General features: G+C 40.6%; 1 protein-coding gene across 1 annotated transcript in view; it reads left to right on the top strand.

Moving 5' to 3' along the window:
* Positions 1 to 284: 284 nt before the first annotated feature.
* The window catches only part of itgb6 (integrin, beta 6), a 43,446-nt gene continuing 31,614 nt past the window's right edge, over positions 285 to 12,116 (top strand). The window contains exons 1-6 of the mRNA XM_052028686.1: positions 285 to 603; positions 994 to 1,073; positions 1,941 to 2,146; positions 2,658 to 2,904; positions 5,226 to 5,391; positions 5,492 to 5,653. Of these exons, the coding sequence (XP_051884646.1) occupies positions 2,726 to 2,904; positions 5,226 to 5,391; positions 5,492 to 5,653 (507 nt within the window). The 5' untranslated portion in view covers positions 285 to 603; positions 994 to 1,073; positions 1,941 to 2,146; positions 2,658 to 2,725. The remainder of the gene's footprint in view (positions 604 to 993; positions 1,074 to 1,940; positions 2,147 to 2,657; positions 2,905 to 5,225; positions 5,392 to 5,491; positions 5,654 to 12,116) is intronic.

Below are 12,116 nucleotides of genomic sequence, written 5' to 3' on the forward strand. Positions count from 1 at the left end.
TGCATTTGTTTTCTGGTTTGCAGCTAACAATCGTTCAACGACTATCACGAAATCCTGGAGTTGCAAAGTTGAAGCAACCTGATCACAACATGGTGGGGAAGTTAGTGAGCAGTCAGGTGTGCGCTCTGAAGCAGTGATGTTGTTAACGTCAACAATGTTACTGTGCAGATTGCCGGAAGTGGCGGCCGCCAATGGGCCAGGTGAGCGCTGCCGCTTCTCCCTGCCTTTCTCTGCAGATCCGCCTTTCCAGCAGATTTTTCTCCATATCTGTCTTTACCAAAAAAGGAAGAAGGAAGTTGGCGAAGGGCAGGGGCGAGGCGGCTACACCATGGTGACCATAGCCCTCGGCGTCTCCAAATGTCAGCTGTCTGCTCCACCTCCGCAGGTGGAAGGTAGACTGCACGTCCCTTGCTCCCTGTTTGAAGCTCCTCCCTCGCAAAGCCCGTGGCTGCAGGTATCGGCAGATTTCAGGTCCTTTCCCTGCTGCTTGGAATTTATCCTTTTGTTTTGCCTGTTTATTGTGCCTGTTCAAATTTAAAGACATGAGAGTGGACCTGGTGACAATGGTGTTACTTCTAGGAGAGATGTTAAGCAGTGCTGCAGGTGAGTTCATGGCCATATTCACTTGCTGCATGGACTTGTATTTGCTCAACGTGAAAGCGAGGTCCCATATACCCTGCTTCACAATCTTAGATATTTCTGATAACGTGCACTGAAGCTCATTGTGCGGCATGTGAAATGAAATCGTTTGGTTTTTGATAATATACGCAAGCACCATTTACCCATGTACAGGTTATGAATCTACATCTGTATATTGTAGCTGATTTTACGGGGGAGGGGAGTTTGTTTGAAACCATTGCTATAAATAATTGTTCTAATTTCCACGAGTGGATTTTTTTTTAAAGAAGTCATCTTCCTCGGTACACCTCCTATCAAGTGCTACTGCTTCAGTGCAAACTCTGGTCAGTCATGCCTCCATTGTTTTCTCCCCAGGTTCTTGCTCTTCTGGAAATGCAGACACTTGTGAAGACTGTCTGAAGCTCGGGCCGCAATGTGGTTGGTGCTTTCAAGAGGTAGAACAAACGCTTTTAAAACATGATCAAGCCTTCAAAGGACTTTACAGTCAGTCCACTGTTTAACAAAGTTTTGGAGCGATGCTCTGCATGTTCCTTTTCATGCAGGCCGTGAAGCGACCACGAGATAATAGTTAATCCATTAAAACAACAGCCTTCTCCTCCATACTTGGGCGTTGTGGTACAGTAATTGCGATTAAGTGTACTACAGAAGAAGTAAATGAATAACCCATTCTATGCGGATTTGGAAACACTGAACATGACAAAGTGTTTGCTCATATCGTTCCCCCTCATGGCCTACTCTTCACCCAAACACTCCTGAAGGCGAGAAATTATCAGAAACAATCAATCCACCCTAAAATAAGGCTTTTCAAGGTGGAAAATTACTCAGTCAAAACGTATGTTATCCTAGCTATTTAAACACCGTGATCTAGATTAATTAAATAGATTACTGCAAAGAAATCTGATTTTATAAATCCTAGATGAAGCCTAGATGAACAAAATGTTTGCTACACGTTACAATGAAATAAATATAAAATTACAATTGATATATCCAGTTCAAAGTGCTTGCAGCAAAAAATATTTGAGTTTATGTTTACAGATAAAATAAACGGAAAAACGTTTGAAAAAATATTACTAATATTTAAAAATGGGGAGAGTTTAAACGAATCTTTGAATAATATTGTGTTCCTAATCACGGCAATGTACAACTATATTTAGCAATGCTAAGGACATACTGTGAAAGCAAATGCGAAGTTTCGAGATTTCAAAATATTCTTTTACTCGGGTGACATTCCATGACCTGTTTTAGTTTTGGAAAAGGTACCTATTACAATGCCGACATGAAATGTGAAATGTTTATTTTAGGACTTCAATGGTGATTTAAATTCTGGAGGAAGGTGCGACACTCTCGACAATCTTTTACGACGAGGATGTTCTCTGGAATTTGTGGAGTTCCCGGCTAGCACGTTCATATTATAAGAAATGAGACTTTAAGGCTGGAGCCGAGAAAAAGCGGGCGAGAGAAGGATACAAAATACTCCCCAAAAAACTTGTACTGAATCTGCGACCAGGTAAACTCGATCGAGGGTAACATCATGAATGTGGCTGAAAGAAGAGCGAGCACAACTTTTCAAAGGGTTTAACTGAAATATTGAAAACACGCTATCCTGTCCCATGACACTTGGCCCTTGTACCTTAAAACACCCGACCCGAATATCTGGTTATAGTGCTTTGAAATACCCCAACAGACGTCTGATCATCCAATTAAATGGGCAAATCACACCAACTGGATATTCCATTCATTCTGAGTGAGCCGGGACGATATCGTTTCGGTAAAAACTAAGTTTTGCAAATTGTACCATACGGTCAAAAACACGAGATTGTTGAATGAGAAACTTAGAGCCTTTTCACTATGAAAGCAAAGCCTAACCCAAAATGAGTAGAATGATTAAGCAGTATAATGAAGCTATCAGTGATATGAATCAATCAGATGACTCACACTCGGTCTTTCAGATATAAGTAATTAATACGTCAACTCTTAAACTTTTGGTTTTAATATATGAAATTATAATTTTCTGTCAGGTAATCAGGTGACATTCACTGTGGATGTGCGCCAGGCTGAAGATTATCCAGTTGACCTCTATTATCTAATGGACCTTTCTGCCTCTATGGTTGATGATGTGGCCACAATTAAAGAACTGGGCTCCACTTTATCCAAAGAGATGGCCAAATTAACCAGCAACTTCAAACTAGGCTTCGGAGCATTCGTAGAAAAGCCAGCGTCTCCTTTTATCAAAACAACTCCCGTTGATTTAATGAATCCCTGCCGGTATGCAATTCGTTTTGTTATTAAGATCCGTGCAGAGTTCTTGTCGGAAGCCCGGGAAATTAAAGCAGGGTGTTGTCAAGCAATGTTGCAAAACATACCTATGGTTCAGGTCATCTAGGTTACTCCTGTTCCCGAATGGGGCTGCTTTTCCTGGTGGCCCGAGAACAGATCTGCATTTTAACATCAAGTTAAAACAAAACTGATTGCTAAGCTAACTAAAAAGGCAAATTCTGCTGATTATTGAATAAGTCTTATTTTCCTTCTTTGTTCCTTCTTAGTCACAGTGCAGTTACTCTAAACTTTACCAGGGAAGGGGTTTCCACCGTTTGAAGTTGGCCTAGAATCAGTTTTTTAAATGTTTAGATTGCACTTTTACAGACTTAAATTTATCAACCCGCAGTTTATTCTATTATGCATTCAGTGCAGGATATAACGTGGAGTTGGGGCTCAACCAGGCACGGAACAGAACAGAATGACTCTCCCAAGGGAAGGGATTTTAAATCTTTTGACTCTAGAGATGGGTTCGACTTTGCGCAGCATTTGCGCTTTGCACGCAATAAACGTGCAGCATGAAAGCAGCTGAAGGTTTTTCGAAAAAGAGCTCTCTCCCGATATTATAAACCTCGTCAGCAGATGGATGCGACAGACCAGAGCTGATAAAAGGAGAGTTTTAAAGCTACAATATCGCCACTGGGTTGTGGTCTGAAATTAGCGTAAGTGCAGTGCGTAATACCGATATTTTTGAAGAATAGAAAAACCATAACCTTTTAAATAGAACGATAACGGATCACATTGCTGCAGCAAGGCATTTAATTGTGTTTGCTTTCTGTAGTCTTCAACATTTGGTGTGGGGTATTTTTTCTTTAAAAAAAACAAACTCAGAACAAATAGCGAAGGAAAGAGGGGATCGAGGACCTGAGTGAACTGGAAAACCTACAGGATTTGTCTTTAGGCAATCAGATTGAAGGATCGGGAAAATTAAAGCAGAAGGTCTTGAAGGGAATGTGTAAATTAGAGTGGGTTAATTCAATATAAAAATAAAATCACACAAAAAGGAAATAAAGGTGCCTAGAACTGTTATCACGTAAGTACTACTTTTCAGCTCTATCTCATTGAAAGTCGATTAGCCTGGATTAAAATGGGTTTGCAAACTTTACTTGTCCAATTACACCATGAAGAGTCAGTCTTCTGCTCCTGATATATGAAGCATGGAGACTTTGTACTTTTCGGAACCAGAGGGATTTGCAATAATTTAGAAATATTATATTATGACGGTTGTTTTCTGATATCAACTCCTTTCAGTGGCGAACTTCGTTCTTATCTATTATGAAAATATAACAAATTGACAAAATTTAAGATCTGTCCATGATGAGACTGTGAAATATTATGCCAACATGGCTCACAGTACAGCAAATAATTCAGACAATAACTTCCCCAGACTGACATTTAACTGCTACCTGTTCCTTGCCTAAAGTTACACAAAATTAACAATGAGTGACTTTGGCCTCAGTTATTTTGACAGTATGATCTGGTCCACCAACATTTTCTGTTGCATTCCTGTTGCAGTATGTGTTTCTTCATTTATGAATGCATGGGAAATATCACCCTGTTTCCAGATTCTGAAATAAATGACTGAATTAATTTAGCCTGATATAAATGAAACAAAAACATGCATTCAATTCAAACAATACAAATTCTATCGCATTAACCATAAAATGAAGTAATTGAATCATAGACTGGTACAGCATAGAAACAGGCCATCGCATCTATGCTGACCATAATACCTATCTACATTTGCCTGAACTAATTCCATCTCCCTCTGTGTCCTACTCATTCAAGGACCTGTCACGATGTCTCTTAAATGTTGTTACAGATATTTATATTTATAGTACAAATATTGATATTGGAGTGCATTTAGCATCAACACAAAGATATTTGCTCCTGAGAGTGATGCTAAACTTGTAATTATAAATCCTGAGGACCTTACTTGACTTTGGGCAAATAATGTGAGACTTCCTAAGGGGACTTTCTCACACCATTTGTGTTCTGTCTCAAAATAGGTTTAAAAATACTTGTATGTTCTGAAATCTGACTATAAATGATGAAAATGCCTAAACTGCCCAGACATTGTTATTTGCACCATTACGTACAATTGAACATAAGAAATGTAAACCAATCTAAATGCGATGACTTGTCCCATGCAGGCCTTTACAATATTAATGCAATATGAAATCAATATTATTTTCCTCATGACACATTGTAAATTCTATTGTGCTTGCAAACAGAAAACTATTATATATATACTTTTTCTTTTAAAATAGGGATATGTATGAGCATTGTTTGCCTGCTTTCGGTTATAAGCACATGCTTTCACTGACTGAAGACACCACAAAGTTTAATGAAGTTGTTCGAAATCAACAGATATCTGCAAATGTGGATACACCTGAAGGAGGGTTTGATGCAATATTGCAAGCATCTGTATGTAAGGTAAGTTAGCAACCCTGTTATAGGACTAGTCTTTGTGGTGCAAAATTTAATGATTTAAATGTTTTAAAGTAACTTGAAGTATTATTAATCTATATTTTAGGAAAAAATTGGTTGGCGAAATGATTCCTTGCATTTACTGGTATTTGTGAGTGATGCAGATACACATTTTGGAATGGACAGCAAGTTGGCTGGTATTGTCATTCCTCATGATGGAAAATGCCACTTGGACAGCCAGAACATGTATGCCAAGACAAGAACAATGGTAAAAGTAGTTTTATTTTTAATTCAAAAAATGTCTTGTTTATTTGACTATTACTAACATAGGAAAACAAACTCAATGAGCTTAAGTGTATCCTGGACTCTGCGCAGGTGTAGATCAAACCCCTTACTCCATTCCTGCTCTTACCATTGGCTTCTATAGCTTTCTGAGCTTTGTGGCTGGATACAATCTGTATCTGGCCCCTCAGAAGTTCCATTTACTTGAAAGGAGTCACTGACTTTATGTCCAGTTCAGTAAATTCCAAATGTCTCTGAGAAAGGTGAGAAAGCCTTCATCTGCAGGAGCTGTCAGAAGGTCATCAGGGCAGTCCTGGGCGGGGCCTCGGTTTCCCCTTCCAGCGGCCTTGGGGCTGCTCGTTGCCACTCCCCCCTGGTGGTAGCGATGCCAGCAGTAGCCAAGGACACAGGGCCACCAGCAAGTCTGGGCGGGGTTGGGCACCATCTGGCTCAGTGGTTTTGAAAATATGAAACTGGGGGGGGGGGGGGGGCACTCAGGTAAACGTTGGATGTGTAAACTTTTAACTGCAAATATTCACACTGCTGAAAATTCCAAGTGTTTACTCTTCATGGGCTTTCTCAGTAAACGTCTTTGAATGTGATTAGTTTTGTTTCAGTCTAGTTTGTTTAGGCCAGAATATTACAATTTATGAAAGGCCACAAGTGTGGAAGATATTAATAGGTTAAATCTGAAGCTACAGAGTTCTGTTGCTGGTATTTTTCTGGGAGATAAAGCTCATGATTTATTGCAATGTAGGAACTGAAGATACATTGGTAGATTTGGCAACCATTCTTATTAAAGCAGCAGTTAGAGCAAAACTTCAGTAATCTGCTCTCCAGTTGTTCAGGAATCTGTCATTGATCCAGGGTGTAAGGTGGGTGTCCAGGGTGAAGTCCAGGTGTGCATTTGAGGGAAGGAATAATGGGGGTGAGGGTGCTTTGGGGGGGGGGGTGGTCAGGAACATGGGTAGTTTGCACTTGGAGCTGAGTTTGAAATTTTTTATTTCATAAATAAACGTTATTCATAAAAAATACACATAAGAAATACAAAAACAGTATGTGGCTTTATATTCATAGTGTTGTCCAATCCATACATTCATAGTGTTGTCGGGTCTATATGTTCTGTGTACAAAGCACCATTGCCACTCATGGCCTATTTGGATAATACACGCTTTGTGTTTGGGAGGCTTTTACACAGGGCATAGCCCCTCAAATGTCCATTGACAGCAGGACCATAAACTACAATCCTTCCCCACAAAGCCTTTGCATTGGCTGCACCAAGCTTCAGTGCATCCCTCAGCACATATTCCTGCAGCCTGAACTGTGCAAAGTGGCAGCATTCCCTTATGGACATCTTGTTGTTCTGGAAGACCAACAAGCTTCGGGCAGACTAAAGTGAGTCTTTGAAGATCTTCCAGCAACACTTGATGTGTGTCTCAGTATGCATTAATGGGAACAGTCTGCAAATCAGAGAGTGTTAGGGCAGCATGCATTGCGGCTGAGACACTGACTGTGCAGGGAAGATCGGAACGTGAGGGCTCCTCTCACTGTTAGCCAAGGTCTTGGTGCTTGTTGGTGAGTTCCGGTGATTGAGGCACTCGAGGCAGCCTGCCAAATGGTTTTGACAGTCTGCTCAAGGATCCATCATGTCCTTTTCTCACAGTGCCTGCAGGATGTTCCATGCTGATCAATACTGATGGATTTGTGGCCAAAGATGCTTTCATAAAAGAATTTTTTCATAGTGCGGCAATGAGTAGAACATTGTGCAGCAATGAGGCCAGGGCCACCCTTGTAACCCTGGGGACAAGTGGAACCTCATCACGCAGTGACATATGGTGTTGTGTACTTTGGTTTTATACACAGCTTGATGTAGCCACACACAAAGGTGGCTATCAGGACAAGGGAAATATTGGGTACACTTTTCCCCCTCGTTTCCTGGGGAATTGTGCATCACGACCCGTTGACAATGCTCCACCTTGAATCCCCAGATGAAAAGGAAGATGGCTGCAGCAGAGGAAGGGCTACATCTGGACCACATACAGCAACACCGAGAGCACCTCACACCTGATGATCATATTCTTGCTTGCCATTGAGATGGACCATCACAGTCCCAATTTTTGTTGCACCTTACCTAACCGCTCCAGCCAATTTGTATTACACTCCTCAGCCCCTCTGAACCAGATCCCCAGCACCTTCAGGTAGTCAGACCTGATGGTGAAGGGAAAGGGGGACTGGTTGGGTCATGCTCTTCAATCTTCAGATTGATTTTGGATCCGAGAAGATGACTGTGATGTTGTCATTGTGCAGGGAGGCTTTGATCTGCATGCCTCCATTGCCTGGCATCATCACCACTCGTATGTCCATGTCTTCCTAATGGACTCAGCAAAGGGTTCTGTGCAACATACAAACGGGATGGGAGAGTAGGCAACTGTGCCTGACTCCATATTTGATGGGGAAGTTATCTGTTTCCTACCCATTGATTTGGACTGCACTACTTTCAGCGTAGAGCAGTTGGATCCAATTCCTGAGTCCCTTCCCAAAGCCTATTTTGGGGAGCTCGTCCATCAGATACATTTGCAATATCCTGTCAAAGGTCTTCTGGTCCAAGCTGACCAGGCACGTGTCCATTCCCTTGTCCCACATGTATGTTTCTGCTTCTTCTGATAACTATGCCTAATATCTTCACCAGCTGCTTCATCAGTGACTTGTTTTTTGTGTTCAGAGCATTAGAAGTGGGGATGTTTGTTGTTGATTGCATAACATTTAATTCCATTTAGAATTCCCAGGCAAATAAAGCGGTCTACAGCTGCATGCAGCAAGATCTAGACAACATTCAGGCATAGGCTAATAAGTGGCAAATAACATTTATGCCACAAAAGCACTAGATACTGACCACCTCCAACAAGAAAGTATCTAACCAACTACTCTCAAGAGTCAATGACATTAAAGTTGTGAGCCCTCTACCATCAACATCCTGTTGTTTGTCATTAGCCAAGAACTCAGTTGGATCATACACATTAATAGCAGGCAAATACAGTGTATCCTGCAGCAAATGCTTACCCTCGACAACCCAAAGCCTTTCCACCATTAACAAGACATAAGCCAGGAGTGTGGATGAATATTCTCTGCTTTCCTGAATGAATGCAGTTTCAAAAATACTTAAGATGCACGACACCATCCAGGACAAGGCAAGTAGTTTCTATGGCACCCCATCCACCATTGTAAATGTTCATTCCTTTCCCTACCATCACACAATAGTTGTAGTGTGTACAATCTAAACATGCACTGAAGTTACTGGCCAAGGCTACTCCATCAATACCTGCAACCCTCAATCTCAGTCAACAAGAAGGACAATGATAACAGGTGCACAGGAACACCACTACCAGAATGTCCTCCTCCGACTCCTACACTAAACTCATTGGGCCTAAAATCTGGAATTACTTTCCCATCAGTATTGTGGGACTACCTTCACTGGAAGTACTGCAGAAATTTAAGAAGAAGCCCCTCTTCTCCCCGAGCACTTCTTCGACACAGAATTTATGTGTGCCTTGCCAGCTTGGCTCAGATTCTAACTAAAAAAATCAGAACTCAGTATAGATTCTGCTTGATTTGCTGAGCATTTTGAGCATTATTTATATTACATCTTTTGAGAATATTGTACCAAAAAGTAGATTTCTAATTGCAGTGTATTCCAGTCCTCACTTCCTGTGGGTACGTTTAAGTCTAATGAGTAGTTGGCATTGTTCATTCACTGCAGAGACAAAAATCCAGTCCATTATCATTAAGCCCAAAGGTAACCCTGCGAACATCTTTATTCCTGCCAATATCCTAGAATCCACACTAACGTAACATTTAACAATTCATTCTTCTCCTTTATGCCCTGAAAATTGTGCAGTGGTCTTGTGCGTCAATTCCTGTCAAACAGCATCTGCTGTTCTACCTCCATCAACAAGAACAGGAAAATATATTTTCTAAATGTGATTGTTGGTTGATAAAATCGCGTTAAATACCTCCCTTTAATCTCCTCCCTTTAAGTGGATCCTTAAAGAATTCCTCACCACTCCTTGCATAATTTTCCCAAATCTGCCAAGGCTTAGTGGTCTATAACTAGTTTGTTCCTACACTGATGTTGGAATTTGGGAGTTACTTTTGCTTACTTGCACTTTTCTGGAATCAATCTCAAATGGTCATCTCTTCCAGCATCTTTAAAATTGTCAGTCATTTCCTGTTTCCACAACTGATTTTTGTTGAATCTGAGAAAAGCACCAGGTATTACAGGTAATGATGGTGGAAAAATGAAATGATGTCAGAGCAGTTCACTTGTCCATGCTTAGTGTTTCCATTGCTATCTTGCCATAACTAGCAGAAACAAAAGGAATGGAGAATATACTCAAGGCTACAAGATGGATAAGATTTATGTGTGGGGCTGAATGGTGGCATGGAAGGGCAAGGTCTCCAGAAAAGAAAGGATGTGAATGTTGAATATTGCAATTAACACACAGGGAGTACTGTTCTGTGTACAGTTCTGGTCACCACACTGGGAAGAAAAGAGAGGGTGTGAAGGTGATCTGTGAAGACATTACAAGGGCTGGCAAATTGCAGTTATGAGCAGAGACTCTCTACAATATCGTGTTGAGCTGGAATTCACTGCCTGAAATGTGGATGAGGCAGAAACCCTCATCACATTCACAAGATATCTGGTGAGCACTTGATGGGTTGTAGTGTACAAGGCTGTGGACTGACAGCTGGGAAATGAGAGTAACCTAAACAGCTAACTTTTGGGCAGCTTTGACATAATGGGTCAAATGGCCCTTCTCTGCTATAAATGTCTGTGATCTTGTGGTTCTTTTATTCAGCAGGATAAGTCTCACAGAAATTCACAATTCCTGTCTGGCATAAAAATGTTACACATTTCACCTGCTTTTTAAATATATAAGGTCTGATAAACTAAGGCAGCTCATAAACCTTTGAATATTTGATTTTGCGTAATTGACTTCAATCATTAAAGCTCCCTGGAAGTATTCTTGAAAGCTTAAAGACGTTTAATAGCTTTTTAATTTGAATTTCAACACGAGGAAATATTGTTGAAAGCTTAACTGGGTACATTTCAAGAGCAAACTTGCAGGTATCTTTAATAAATACAGACACTGACTCATTCGGAAATTACTATGCACCACCTTGAACTGTTGATCTTGTCTTTTGTGACAGCGTTCCGGTGTACCTAGTCGTGACTCAAAACGTTTGTCTTCTGTCACGGAAGTCTGATGGAAAAACATTACAAAGGCTTTTTCATTTGATTTCCAATTAGAGAACAGAGTTAATATTTTACTGAAAATGTAACTGTCATACAGCTAGGTGGGACGGTACTCACCTGCAATGGCTTCTTGTTCCCATCAATTTTACTGGCAAGTGTGTTGGGGATGAAGGAGCCTGTTAGGAACTTTGGAATCATACTTGACTCACTAATGATCTAACCACACATCTGCACCATCACTGAGATCATATATCTCTACCACCCCAACATTTCCTGTCTTTAAACCTACTTCAGCTTAGCTGGTGAAAACCTCATCTGTAACTTTCTAACCTCAAGGCTTAACTATTCCATTTCAATTCTTTTGAGGCCCATCTCACTCACTGAAATGAAATGGAGCTATTGAGTACTGAATGCCCTTTGGCTTCCTTGTTCTACCCTCCGTAACCTTGAGATTATCTAGAATTCTGATGTCCATGATCTGACATGCACAAATTCCCAATTGTGCTTGCTAACATCTGTTACATTTCTCATATCTTGCTCTATTTCATCTCATAATTTTTGAAATCTTCAGAACTGGAACTCTCTGGATCCCCTGTACTACTCCAGTTCTGGTCCCTTGAGTACCTCTGATTTTAATCCTTCCACTGAACCATAATTCTCACATTTTCCATTCCTTAATTTCATTATATCCTCTCTTACCACTGAAATGACATTGAGTTTATGATATACCCATGGTATAATTTTCCAAATCTTTCCCATTCACCTTCCAACTCACTATATTTAATTCCAAGTCTTCTAGCCGTGACTCAGTAGTAACTAAAATGACATTTCACCCAAGTTGAAGTTGCACCTGCTGTTCTTTCACATTGTTCCTTGTACATTTGTATGTTGGGCACACCTCTGAACCTGTTCTTTTCCATCAATGATTTACTCATACATTTTAAATTTATCTCTCCTGGATAATTACTCTTAGGGGGTAGGACAGCACAGTGGTTAAGTCACTGGGCCAGCATTGATCCTGTACTGCAAATTCGAATCCCACCATTGCAACCAGGGAATTTGAATTCAGGTAATTAAATAAATCAGGAATTAAGCTAGTTTCAGTAACCATGAAATCATCACGAAACCACTATAGTGAAAACCCACCTCATTTGTTCATGTTCATCAGGGAAAGAAATCTGCTGTTCTTGCCTGG

Source organism: Pristis pectinata, chromosome 1, assembly GCF_009764475.1.
Source record: "Pristis pectinata isolate sPriPec2 chromosome 1, sPriPec2.1.pri, whole genome shotgun sequence".
Lineage (NCBI taxonomy): Eukaryota > Metazoa > Chordata > Chondrichthyes > Rhinopristiformes > Pristidae > Pristis > Pristis pectinata.